This window comes from Leptinotarsa decemlineata, unplaced genomic scaffold (assembly GCF_025532065.1).
Source record: "Leptinotarsa decemlineata unplaced genomic scaffold, Ldec_3_MD MMD2_P_RNA_scaffold_2, whole genome shotgun sequence".
NCBI classification, from domain to species: domain Eukaryota; kingdom Metazoa; phylum Arthropoda; class Insecta; order Coleoptera; family Chrysomelidae; genus Leptinotarsa; species Leptinotarsa decemlineata.
The window spans coordinates 19,944,693-19,959,844 of NW_027412529.1; the positions used below are offsets into that span (position 1 = coordinate 19,944,693).

A 15,152-nucleotide genomic window follows, 5' to 3' on the forward strand; every position below is an offset into this window, starting at 1 on the left:
ATTACACTGATGTGTTGAACAAAAAAACATTTTTTTTGTTATGAGAGACCACCTGTCATCTATTGAAATGTCTTCGAATATCTTGAAACTTCCTGTTGCAGCAAAAACGTTTCCTATTTGTCGTTGTCAAAGTAACATTCCAACTAACTCTAGATTAATTCGAATTTGAACAATTTCATTTGCTGTTCAACCATTGTGATGTGAAAGCGGGAAGGGTTTTAATTAGGATTTGATTTAAGGTTATGAAAGTTCATAAATAATTGGAAACTTATTCGTAATTTCAGTGATAAAATGATTATCTTCCAAATGATAATTCAATTAATTTTTTTTATTGAATTTGCCTGAATTTTTCAATGTTGTCCAATAGCATTGAAATTACATACTCGGATCGTCCAAATCTGGTTTTAGGTTAGTTTATAATTTCATTCACATCTTGAGCTAGTATAAGTAGGGAAATACTTAATATTTTTACATCTTTCCTTTCGAATATTTTTGATGACAATTATTTTCCTCGTCAGTAAAGTTGCATGCCATTGTTGAATTTCTGTATTGGTAATTAAAACTTGACCAATTTGATGGATTCTCGAAAAATACTCGGTAAGTCCTTTGGTAAGGATTGTCTAGTCGAAATGTTTCATATACGAGGAGGAGCATTCGACGAATTCGACATCTCTTACCTTGCCGTGTTCCAGCACTTTCAGAACATGCGTTGTTGTAATTATCTTTGTTTTTTGTTGAAATTGTTTTTTCTCTGTACATTATTTCATGCCTTGGCTCATATTCAATATCGGATTCGCTGCTAACTGTTCTCTGAATTTGCTAAATTCAAAGCTAGCTGGAGGTTCAACATCTCCTGTTCCAGTTTGTTTTTTATAACATAGTGGTTCTATTTCAACTCTTCTATTTTGTGATGCAACGCTGTTTCTACGTTTAGCCGTATTTCACTTGTTCACTGTAATTGTTTCTTCGATTTTTGTTGTGCTAGTTAGAGCTAGCTGGAGGTTCAACATCTCCTGTTCCAGTTTGTTTTTTATTGCATAGTAGTTCTATTTCAACTCTTCTATTTCTTGATGCAACGCTGTTTCTACGTTTAGCTATATTTGACTTGGTCACTGTAATTGTTTACTCGATTTTTGTTGTTGATTTCTGTCACTTCCACTTTCCGTGAATTGTATTCTACAGTGGTTCAGTTTCTTTTGAATTTTCTCTCCAGGATTATTTCGCTGAACCAAAAATTATTTGATTTGGTTTGCTGTACGAGTATGTCTTTCTCCATAATGCTACTCAGTTTGAACTTTCGAAAAACCAATGTTTGAGCTTACCTGTAATATATTATTCCAAATGCTGTTAGAGGGTCCACAGTTATAGTTTATTCGTAATCTATCATTCAATATACTGTTTGTATATTGAATGATAGAATTTCATTTCATCTGAACCAGCAGACGTGAACTCGTGTCATTGTTAAAAATATTTTCTTTCATTTTATTGTTTTATTGTTTTTGTTTTGTCAAAAACTTTCGATGCAATGAAAAACCAATCTTCCTTTGTACATATTTTGGTAGATGGTGCAATGATTCGATTCTGCAATTTTGCAGCATTGAAACGCTCCTTGAATCGTTTTATTTCTACTCAGCGACTGGATTCAGCAATTTTCAACTACCAGACTCCGTAGTGAAAGCCGGTGGATACTGCCAATGTCTTTCTTGTTTTGATAATTACATGAAGTTTTTTGAATCAACATCATTATTGAATTTTTTGCAACCTAGCACTTTTTCGAAAAGCCAGTTCTTATCGAGATGCGGAAAAATGTTGAGAAATTAAAAAAAGATATATTGTACAAATGAGTGGTATTTCCAAAAAAGATATTTTGGAATGGCCACCATTTTCCTGAAACACATTTGGCACCGTTTTGAAAATGAAGACAAAATTTTTTGATCGATTCGATGTCTGAGTTCTAGTTTGCCAGTCATTCCAATAGAATACACGTCGTCTTTCATGTCCTAGAAACAGGTGCATCAGGACCACTTTCAATCCAACGTCCAGGGTACAGACCGAAAAAATATTCCGTTAATTCTTAAGCAGCTATGTCCCTTGAATTGCTTTTATTTTTTTTTTTCAGAAATTTCAAAATATTTTCATCGATTGTATCTATTTTTGGGTACCAGCAAAGTACCCGTCTCCAGTAAACAACGATTAAGGAAAATAAATAATCGTGTTTTTGGTGTATTCCGATTGGGATATATTTCCATACAACACCTGGCAGCTACTGATCTATTTCCTTGGCATTCAGCTTTTATTGCCAGAATAACAGATAATTATATGAAACCTTGTTTTGACCTGACCAAACTTACTCAGAATTGCATATCGGCCATTTTTGCAAAATTATGAACCATTGCAACAAAAAGTTTCATTTTTCTCAACAGTCATTAAATGCGCAATAATTTTTAAAGGATGATGAAAAGACCCTGCCTTTCGATAAAAACTGGCTTTTCGAAAATTGCTACATACTCAAAAGATTCAAAAATAATGTATTAAACTGATGGTGTCACACTATTAATATAATTCTGACGCTCATGGAAGTTTGGGCATTTTAGGGATTCAATACCCTCCTAAAATTTTTATGGGCTCAAAAAAATTTTTGGTGCTATATAAAAAATATGCTTCAACGATAAGAAAGCCATTACAACATATCAAGCAGTTCATGGTGTATTAGAAAAAATCGATTTTCATTTTGTACTTTCCATGGACTGTGAGTTTTTTTGTGTTCACATTTGCATTGAGTTAGGTTATATCCAATCGAGTCATTTTTGATCCAATAATATGTGGTTTAATTTATGACCTACATTTTCGTTACACCCTGTATATTCATTTGCCTCGTATTTTCGAATAGAAAATCGTGATTGTGATAATCGTAAAACACAAAATGATTAAAGGAATTAATATTTGAGTTAGTGCAGTTTGGAATAACTATTCATGTACTACATACGTCAACCCCAAATTTGAAAATACTCATTTAGATCTTCAATTTATGAGCCGTTATGTGGATATATTTCACTACATAAATTTACTTTTGAATGTAAACAATGAAATGTAATCGTGTTATGTCACTTAACGAGTGATCAGGAATGCTGGAATTAATTGGATCTCTCTATCATCTCTTCATCAAGAATACCATCGGTCAAATTTTCGTCACAAAATATTCCAAATGGAATAGTATATGATGTCAACTCATAAAGTCAAAGTGGCATACTGAATAATTTAACCATAAAACCTCAAAATTGATGAATTGATATATAACACGGAGATACGTTATGATTTTCACATCAACGTCATTATTGAAATTATTTTTTTTCTGAACTTCAATTCCCATAGTTCAAAAGTTGAAACATTGAAAAATAAGAATATTTCTCACGAAACGGATCAAAAAATGATCTCTTTGGACAGTATTTTTATAAAACACTTCCCTATATATTCAATTCAGTATTTTGATTCTGAAATTATTCATCATAGAGATTTTGTTCGGTCACACAACTTTCGCTAATAATTTTGATCAAAAGCGTAAAAAAGTTCAATATCATCATGAGATTTATCGCAAAATAAATCGATTCAATATTGAGTGAGTCACTAATTCCATTCTGAATTACAGAAACTCTATTTTCAGTTCTACATTGAATGTCAAATATTATCATTCATTACAGTTAACTAAAAAAAATCAATTATGTTATTTATTTACGGTGGATCATTCACCCTTGGAAATTCATCTCATTCTCAATACCCACCCGATTGGTTACTCGAAGCCGACGTGGTTTACGTATCGTTCAACTATTGCGTGGGAATTTTCGGATTCATCAGTACTCTCGACGAAGTAGCACCTGGAAATTTAGGTCTCAAAGATGATCACTTGGTAATTGAAACACGTGTCGAAGTGTTAAAAATAACGGTTTGGTGTCGGGAAAAAACTCCAGTAATATTCATCCCAAAGAATGATCAATTCGGGTTTAGAAAAAAATTGTATACATTTCAACATTTTTCATAGATCTCTCTGAGGTAGATGAAAAGTAGTAATTTTAACTACTACTTTGGATATGAAAAAATTGTTTTTCAAATCATCCCATTTTATTTGTTTGCGATTTCCACAAGAGAAGTGATTCCATAAACCAAAGAAGGTAATAATGAGATAATAATTATGGTCACCAGTCTCGAATAAAATCAAAGAATGAAATAATGCATTTCATGAATTTCATCTGTTCGGAATTCCATTGTCTAATATGATTTGAAATTCCTGAAAGAACATAACAATAAAATAAAAATAAAGCAAAAAATTGAAAATTTAACAATTGAAATGAAATAAAAATCAAAAGATTTCAAGCCCAGTTACTTCACAACGTTGGAATGGGTCTCGATCCAGTTCCAACATCTAACATCAGCAATACAAAACGAAGAGCTCTGAACGGCCTACCTAGAGATAACACCATAAATATACATGAAAAGCTACTGATTTCTACGAACAGAAGATCGAAGACATTCTTCATAAGGGACAACACACGAAGATTGTACGGGACCCTACCGAATCAATTGAAAGAAAGTTGTACGTGTTGTACCTACCTCACTTGTATGGACTACCCAAAATCCACAAGGAGGCTGTTCCGCTCAGACCGATGATTAGCTTCAGAGATTCAGCTACTCAAAACTTATTCAGATTTTCACTTTCGATAATACAACCATTACAAGGAAAAACTTCATGTTTTGCAAAAACATCAAGGCATTTTGTCGAATTATTAGATGCAATCGAAGTCACAGAACAGAATCGATCAATCTGTTTCGACGTGGAAAGCCTTCACATCAACGTTACTGTCGAAGAAGCACTTAAAATCATACAGAGGAAGCTACCTGAAGACGAGGACCTGAAACTTACTGCTATTTTCAACTGATGGACGAATTCTTCTTATAGCCAGTTACAGCCAACATACACATCGAGTGGTTTGAAATCTGGCCAATGAAGAAGCCTGGATGAGATTCGTTGACGGCAGATTCATGATCAGTAACCAAGGAAATACAGAACTAGACACCTTTCTGAAGCACATCATCAGTATGAGAACAGTATCCGAATCATGAATCCAACTATCATCAATCTACCACCAAAAAAATTATCAAGACTCTAGTAGACCGTGCTTTCGGTCTCTGTTATACGAAGGAAGGTCTCGAAAAGGAACTAGGCATCATCAAGAAAATCTTCAACGAAATGGTTACTCCAAAGTGATGGTGGAACAGACTCTGGCTAGAAAACAGCAAGAGCCTTGCAATAAAGAGAAGCCATCACAACCAGTGCTTGCACTTCCTAACATCAAAGGATTGTCGGAGAGGATAAAAATGATTGGGTCCAAGTACAACTTTAGAACCTGCTTCAGATTCGGAAACACCATCCATAGCATCCTCACGAAAACCAGGTCACCAAACACGGACGGACTGCAATTCCGATATTTGCCGAGCATAAGAAACACACAAAGTGAGGGAAAACCAGCATATTGGTAATAACAGAGCATGTTTGGACTCATCAACATAACATCAAGTGGTCTCAAGCCGAGATCAACCACAGGGAGGAACGTTAGTTCAAGAGTAAGTTCGAAGAAGTTGTATATATGTTGTCCAACGACGCATTCAGCCAAGCTATGATGAAGACATGCAAAATATGGAAACTCATAATCAAACGAAAAACGATCATCTCCCTCCAAAAGGTCATCTTTCGCTAAGCTGGTGAAGCGTAGAGAGGAAAGACGGGATAGGTGAAAGCAATCGGATGACCTATAAATAGTTATCTCTCGGAGAAATAGTCCAGTCATTACCCAAAAACGAGATTGTGGATACTAATCGAAGCGTCATGAAGTAACTTAGCTTGAAAACTTTTGATTTTTATTACATTTTAATTGTTTAATTTAATTGTAATTTAATTTCATTTCTGCTTGAAATAATTGTTATTTTCAGCAATCAATTTGAAGTGTCAATTTCATTTGTTCTTTCGGGGATTTCAAATCATATTATATCTTATTAGATAATGTTAGTTCGAACCAATGAAATTCATCATGAAACATCGTCAAACACCTTCAAACAATGCATTTCATGTCCAGGACGTTGAAGCAACCACACTTTTTTTTGAATAGTGAGATATTGAAAATTGATGAGTGATTTTATTCGAATTGAGGGAATTGATATCAACTCACGATATAGGCAGAAATGTAAAAAAATGAAAACAATCCAGATGGTGAACCTGGTTCAGAACTCAAATCGTTTCTCGAAAATAAATTGATTGATGTAGCCATTAGTACGCGGTAGAAAGTCATCATGAAAATTGAATGAAACAATTCAGTTTGAAAATGTCCATATTGGATGAAACTGCAGTAGCGATACTTAAGAATAAAAGTGGTAAAACATAGAAAGTTCAATTTTTAATTTTTCACTATTTCTCAAAAGTCCATTGTGCTGAATACTTTTCCTTCTCTCTACATTCAGAATCAGTCAACCTCACCATCAGCCATTTCTTTTTCCATTCAGAAAAATGGTATATTTTACAAAGTGAATAATTTTTCAATATGCAATAGGTATATGCATGCTTCGAATGACTCATATTAGGCCAGAAATGGACAAAAATGATAACTTATACCATATCATCCAAGGAAATTGAATTTTTGAATATGAAATGGATATTGAAAATAAAAAATTGTCACCAGAAATACAGGTTCTTGTTTATTGATTCATAGTTGACCAAAAGAAAGCCTATATTCAATTCTTGATATTTTCCATTTTATGTTTTCGGAATTAGAAAAGCTGGAGTCGATTTTTTTATACTTTCCAATAGCAACTCTCAATGTTTTGGAAATTAAGTTTTTTGATTCAAGGAACAATTTCCCCAAATTTCATCCTAATCAATCTTGACATACTATTATTATCTGAGTTCCCTAATGTGTTAGAAATATGATTAATTTCGTTAGAATTCACTACACAAATGAGCTTCTGTGTGTTACACTATTTCCTATTTTCGCCATATTGGAATCGTCATAAATTGTTATCATTGCTGATAGTATTCATTTCCGCAGCAAAGAATTTTCTATTGAAAGAATCATTTCGTCACTTCAAAAAAGCAATTTCCAATGAACAATTTTTGGTAACACGGTTCTTCTTATCCATATTCAGGTAACACTCACTTCATTGTAATATTCTCACTGGATATTTAATAATTAAATAATTATTCAATACTTTTTAATTTGTCCCCTCCATAGTAGTTTCTCTCAGATATAATAAATTTGTGTCAGCGTTTTCTCCAATCCTCGAAGCAGATATGCACTTTTTAGTATGTCCTTGAGATCTCTCATCGTTTCGGATTTTATCTCCTCAATCTTCGCAAAACGCCGTCCTGTCATGGGTCTCTTCAATTTCAGTTACAGAAAAAAGTCACAGGTGGCCAAATCTGGTGAATACAGTATGGCCATGAATGAAATAACAGTGAGCAAAACCTTGATATTTCATCTAACTTTGCGTGCTTCTTTTTGGTGTTGGCTCTCCTGGGCTCTTTCATTGGGACGATCAGCCTTAGGGTTCGATGTCGTAACCATATACTCATAATTCGTCATCATTTATGACACTCTTGAGCAAATTTGGATTGCCGTTGACGTCATTCAATTCTTGAGCGATGCTGATGCGACGGTTTTTTCGGTAGGAATTCCACAATTTTGAAGCGAATTTTGCTGCCACACGTTTTATGTCCAAAACTTCCGGAAAAATTGCATGGCATGATTCAACTACTCTAATAGTGATTCAACGATTCTACATAACTTTTTTTTTCACTTCCTGAACATTTTCATCGGTTGTTGATGTGCTGGAGCGTCCAGGACGAGCGTCGTCATTCACATCTTCTCGACATTTCGTAAAAGCTTGTACCACTCGTGAGTTTCTTTTGACTCAGAGTACAATCACCATACACCACTGTACACATTTCATGTATTTTTGAATACTCAATCACATTAGTATATTGATACAAATTGCATTTGATTAGTTATTGTCTAATATGATATATAAATTGATTTGAAATCTCTGAAAGAATCTATAAAAACTTAAAAGATTAGCTAAAAAATAACAATTATAGTAAGCAACAAAACTGATTTTACCATAAAATAGAATGCAAGCAACAAATGAAAACTGATCTATTAACAAGAAATGAAAAAGAAAAATTATTAAACAGAAAAGAAAATTAAAAACTGAACGATTCCAAGCCAAGTTATTTCACGACGTTTCGATTGTTTCGATTTCGAACAGGTTGGAGCCTGGCTCCCTTACCCTTCAGACTGATGTTTTCCAGAAGGACAAACGTGTCATAACTGATGGTGAGTGTTGATGGTATGGCGGCATGAATGTCCTCAGACATCAGTACCGTCCTTCACGGTGTACCCCTACCTGACTGGGGTGAGTTGGATGAAAACATTGTTCATCTTTGAACGGAAGACGTAGGGGCCTCATTCGACAGAGTGTCGGAGCCTTCTATATCGGGAGGGGTCGTCTACAGTATAATCCTTAGCTTCCCTGACTAATGGAGGGCGATGACTGGACCAAGATCTGACTATTTATAGGTCAATCGACAAATTTCACCTATCCCCTCTTCCCTCTCTCCTCTTCATCGGTCTTAGAGGGAGCTGACCGTTTGGCTGATGTCGATCGTGTTCCTCTGATGATAAAATGCACCACAAAACATTGTCAACCACCTTCAAATAAAAGTTGATACAAATTCTTCATCTTTTTTTTCGATAGCACAAAATCTCCGAACAGGCAAAACACTTCTAACTTTCATGCCTCTCACCAGAAAACCAAACATGCTAAACAACTGAAACTGTGAACATATATCCACATACGATAGCTATGATATCATCATTTTGTATCGCTGGTTAACCCAAATGAATTTTTCGTTCAGAACAGTTGTGGTGACTATTTATCATCCTATTACCAACTTCAAATATTTATATAATAATAATAATAATGTGGTGTGAAACACATCCGGTTCATGCCGCCTTTTCCGCCCAAAATCTTAGGAATTACGTATCATATCTTTGGCGGCAGGGCTATATAACTCCTCCCCAGCCTGCTAACGAAATGGTAGAAGTTGCAATTTTACCACCCGTTGGCACGGCTGGAGAGGAGACTCGCACCATACAACTAATGGAGACGACAATCAGAACACGCAGGGCGCTCCACAGAACTAGGCCCCTGAAGCCACAAGAACTGGCTTGTTTGGATGAGGAGGTTCATAGTGTTCTAACAGAAGAGACTGTCATCTAGCAAATCAACTCCGCCGTGTATAACGTCGTCTAATCGCTTTCCGAATTGGAAGGACTAAATCCCGGCCTTGCGGTTCGGAAGATTGAACGGCGTGTACACAAGATGGAGGCTAAGGTCACGTTCCATATGACCACAAAACCCCACAAAAACCCAAACAATTCTCTTCCGACATTCTAACACTTCTACCCGTCCCAAACTAAACCCGGACAACATAAATCTCAGACTTTTGGGGGAAAACCTCATACTCCAAGACTCGGTTTCCTACTTGGGTGTCACCTTCACGAGGACCCTCAACTGGGAAATCGACCTGAGAGAGACACTGGACAAAGTCCGGAAGAGAGCTAACCTACTAAAGGCTCTGAGAGGAAAGCTTGGGGGATGCGACTGTAGAACTCTGCTTCATACCTATAAAACCTATATAAGACCAGTCCTTGACTACAAAGCAATAATATACTGTACGCTTTCTCCGAGACTGTCCCACCGCATCCTTACGACAGAAAGAAGAATTCTACGCAACATAAACAAACTGCACTACCGATACCCTTCCCTACACTTATACAACCTCATAAATACTACACCAATCAACCAAAGATTTCAGGAACTCCAAGGACGATATGTGACCAGGACGATGAGCAGCAACAACACCGATGCCATCGACACGCTCACATCGCCATGGACCCCCCGTGGAGGATCCCGAAGGAAACCCAGGAAAAAGCTCCCCTTTCCCCCAGCCAGACTCCTAGGAGCAATGGAAGACCCACCGGAGCCGATCCAGGACATCCTAGAGGATTTTCCACTGGGAAACAGATAGCGGATACCTGTAGCAGCGTCCCGGAAAGAACCGAAACAAACACAACCCCGGCCCAAAAAACCAGTACCGAGTCCCAACATCTGGGCCATTGACCACCGCAACGAACCCGGACTACCACATGGATTAACTTGAAAACAATGAAGAAAACTGGAACACAAAAACAACACAACACAAACACCAACACAAAACACAACACACACACAACTCACTCACCTTGAAGAGACATAAGCCTATAGCAGGGTCCTACACAAACACACACACACACAAAAATTGTAGATACCTGTAAAATTTGTAATATACGATTTTCATTCATTCATTCATATGGAATCATTAGAAGAAGCTGCATCAGTTAGAAATTGTTCGTGAGTGAGTTATTCAGTGCCATATCTACAGCTGTTAGCAATTGTGTGCGTGTGTTTTTCTGTTGAAAGCATTAGTAGTAATCATTTGTATTAGTGTTTTATTTGTACGTAGGATCATTTGGATGTCAATTGTAAGGAAACATGAAAATTTTCATACATTGTTGAACACACTCACTTCGTCGAAAGATGATGAAGTCTTAACGGAGTACTGGCAATAATGATTTGACAGCCCTGGATCGAAGTTGGATATTTGTAAAATATGTGGTATGTTGGCAATTCTATAATTTATTGTGGTTTAACTGGTATACGCGATGGTAGTATAAACTCTTGTGAATTCTGTGATCAATGATGTAATTCCAAACGAAGTCAATACATCAGACAACATTTTTGCACTGAGTGTGTTACTGAATTGGTCAATATTCAAATCGCCACCAATAATTACAAATTTGAATTTTTTCAATGCTTAGTTCAGAAGCTTGGAAAACTGTGTAAAAAACAGCTCTGTATCATTCGGACCATTAGAAGGTTTACTATAGATGTTTACACCGTAATATTCTTTCATATTTGACAATGCGCAGCATTCGATTATCATTTCGATGCTTGAAGATTTGATGACTTCAATAAGTATACATTCAGAAAATATTGTATTTTTAACAAAGATGAAAACACCAACATTATTGTGCCCCGTACGAGAGAAGTGGGTTAGAGGTTTGTAATCTGCAATGAATATATTGTCTGAGTCAGTGTCCTTATACCAGTGCTCGCAAATCAACAGAAATGTGAAATTATAATTCGCTATGAAGTGTTCAACGAAATCAATTTTGTTGGACAGACATTGTATGTTGATATTCAATGCACTGAGTGTTTCACTCTCACTAAGACCATCAGTGTTATTCACATGCGTTGATTCGGCAAGGCCGGTTTTGTGAAATTTTTCAAGAAAGTAAACCGTTGAACGGCACACTTCTCAGGCCAAATGTCAGGGTTATATACTTCGTTCACATTTGAGAGAGAAAAGCTTACTTTAAATGAAGCAGACGTGTTATCTTTTCGCTCCAATTTCTCACAAGTGAAGTTGATCTGTGGTGTTGATTTTTTTAGAAATGTTGAAAGAGTACTTTCCGTTTCGTTTGCAGAGAGTCTGAATACGTGAAGATATCCCAGTTTTGGTACGGTCTTGATGTCGTTCGTTCTGTTTCTTCCAATGATAATATTATGTTTACGTCTGCTTTTATACGTTTGATTCCCTTGCCCAGGCGATGTTTTGCGTTCGTCTGCACAATTCAATTTGGTTTTTTGTCAAGTCTTTTCTGCTCTGATGGTTGTTTTGCCCGGTGCTGACTGTTTTTAAAGTATCAGCGAATAATCTACTGCCAGATGGCGCACCATTTCTGTCATTATGTTGTGTTAATGTTTCCTGTGCTGAAATACCACTAATCAATTTGTCGTTTGTATTTTTGTCGCTAGATGTCTTCTGCTGAGATGAGGAGTTATGATCTGCTGATGATAAGTTGATAATTATTTTGTGATCATGTATTTGTTTCTCTAAATGTCCTACAAGACTACGTGAAATGTCTTTTTCACGACTTACTGCTTTCCATTCTACGTTCACACCAACACAGCAAATATGACTACACTCTAACTTTGAGTTTAGGTTACTGCTTGAGTCATGGAAAATTTCTGATTCCTCCGAGTGTTTCGGCTCGCAATAATCTTTTATATAATTTTCAACTGTAACACTATCGATATTACTTGTAGGCACTATTTTGTACACAAACAAATTGAGTAATTCACTTTTTGTCAATTTATTCAACTCACTGAAAATAACTTTGTCTGGTTTGTCCGCCATGTTGTACGCGTCTTTTTCACAATTTCATCGTTAATCTTCATTTTATCTTCATTCAATTCTTATACGGTCGGTAGCGAGGCGGTTCGACGTGGATGGTCTGTTCACTCACTCAAATTGACTGCCGTGTTGGTCGGTGGGTTAAGAAAAACTGCACAGTGTGATCTTTTCAATGTCCAGTAATTGAAACTCAGACGAGTTGGCTGTCCTTGTTCATCTTTTCCTACCTGAACCACTGTGTATGCTGTTTGTGGCGAGTGCATTGGCTTGGGATGTGGGGGTTGAGCTAACCGGCCACCGGATGCCTGCTTTCACGCAGCCCTGCTGGATACGGGAATGACAAAATAACTTTTGGTTCTGTTATTTCCCAACTGAATGACATCCCAACGATAGCTTGATCCTGAGGTGTGTGTATCCGTGCCGAGAGGATGAATGTCACTGAGCCTATCAGCTGTCTCTACGGAACCTTCAAGATACCGGGTGCCCTCTCGTCGTAGCATCGTCTTGTTACGGTGATGTGGGGCTCTGCCGTGATTGACCTTCATGTCCTGGCTACGCGTGGAACTTTTTTTTCTGACACTGAGTCTGTAGAGGAGATGGATGTTGAGCTTACGCTTTCAACTGAGTTTCCTGAAAATATAGACCAGGAGCCAGTCTACAGAGGAAATGGATAGTTGAGTTTACGACTCCAACTGACCTCCTTATAAATTTATTTCAGGAGCGAGAGCTTCTCAACCCTCCTATTCCTGATCCAAAAACTGAAACTTAAAAAAATATTTGGTGGTGCAGCTAGGAAACAACTGAGTCGTCTCCTCAAGAGCGGGGTACCTAATGAAACCACCTTGCACCAAATTCTTGAGCAGCGTACGCAGAAGCTATCTCAGGTGGAGGAACAAACCCCCCATGAGCAGGTTAGCACACGTTTGCGCTCAAGTGATGATTCACCAAAACCAGAGGCCAAAAAGCCCTGCACGGTTGAATCTAAGACATCGTCAGGTGTAGAGCTGACATGTAAAAACCGTCATATGGGAAGGTTGTCGCACCTTGACTATTCGACTACCTCATTAACGATGAAACAGCAGAGCATATACTTTGTGCCTCCCCCGTTGGGGACCAGATCAGGTTTTTAGATTTAGCCGTACTCTCACCATCTGACTTGAAAGACCAGGTGTGAAGAGGTGTGAACCACAATAAACCCTTGCTGGTTGCGGTGGACCTAACCTAACCTAATTGAAACTCAAAATAAGCTCGACTTTGTTCTACTTCACAGGGGGTAACAGGTGCTGAACTCTTGTTATGGTGTGACCAAAACACTTCTTATATTTGTATCCATTCTCTTATGTACGCGTCATCTCAGTGTCATCTCAGAAAAAAAAATGTTGGATAGAAGATGCCTCAATTTTTCTATGGAGCTCCGATTATCGCTGAAATGCACTAACATCTATCCTCGTGAGTGTATTAATCCTTTTTGATCAGTAATATCACCTATTGAGCCACTTAATATCTGGAGAGAAAAATATCATTATGAAAACTCCGCCACCAGTTTTAGTTATTCCTGATTCTGAAAATAATACTCTCTCATTTTATCCTCTCTTCAGGTGTGTCCTACTCCCAATTCGTTAATTCTTCTAGTCTACCTTTATTCCATCACGGCAAGTCCGTATGCTGAATCTCATCTTACTCCTGACGAGTTGTTCCTTATTACTTGATATTTTTACTCACAAACTATAAGAAGTTTCAAATGAAAAACGTATGCGAATTGTAGCATATATTGAACAAGTTTGTGAGTTGTTCTTCTCATAATACATCAATGATATGTTTTATAATTCAAAAGTTCTTACGGCTTATCGTATTTAACCTCACTTTTCATTAGGAATAATCTCTTTTCGAAAGCTTGAACGTTACTCATTTTATGTTTGTTAACGACTACAATATCTGCTCCAAATTTTTACCTGTTTTTTTAACTTGGCACATCGAGCGAACATATATATGAATGAATCCAAAAATATATTGAACCCTTATCAAATTAAGCTCCATTGAACAACTCATTTGTTTATTTCAGATAGCCTTAAAGAATCCACTAGCAGGAATACAATTTGGTCCTGTCATAGAACCATATCACAATGGTGCTTTCTTTTACAACTATAGTGAAAGAGGTTTATCTGAAGGTTATTTCAATCATGTTCCTACAATAATAGGAGTGAATTCGAATGAAGGAGCTGCAACAGGATCGATACCAGGTGAAAACAATTATTTTTACTAGTTCTTTGATTCGAATTATAATAATATTTTTCATCTTTTTGAGTTAGTAGATCGATATTTCATCGATTGAGAGTCTACATAATTTATTAAGAGGAAACGCTAAACAGATGGAGTACCATATATTCCTTGAAAGATTCAAGAAATGAAACTGTCAAACCTGATATCGAACTAAAGTTCAATATTATATAAACATTGACTCAGCAGTAAAATATTTCATTCCTCATGAATATAAATATGGAAGTATATCGAAGTAATTTTCTGTCAATAAAAATGTCCGCTATATCATTGATGTCAAAGAAAGTTATCTATATGATTTTCACATTGCCATTGTGTATTTCGGTCGGTAGCCAGGCGTTTCAACGTGGGTGCTTTGTTCACTCAGTCAATCGGCCGATGTGTGAGTCGATGGTTCAAGCCTCACGCTGAACACTCGATTTTCACTTTCTATCATCCAACCCGTGTTAGAAATCACATGTTAAGAGGTAAGACCTCGTTAGTCCTTACCTGTCACAAGTTTTGATTTCTGAGGTTTTTTTGAAGTATATGTCCT

General features: G+C 36.7%; 1 protein-coding gene across 1 annotated transcript in view; it reads left to right on the forward strand.

Annotated features, from left to right (window-relative positions):
• LOC141486691 (uncharacterized) overlaps nucleotides 1-15,152 on the forward strand; it is a 34,777-nt gene that overhangs the window by 18,287 nt on the left and 1,338 nt on the right. The window contains exon 2 of the mRNA XM_074185142.1: nucleotides 14,403-14,580. Within this exon, the coding sequence (XP_074041243.1) occupies nucleotides 14,403-14,580 (178 nt within the window). The remainder of the gene's footprint in view (nucleotides 1-14,402; nucleotides 14,581-15,152) is intronic.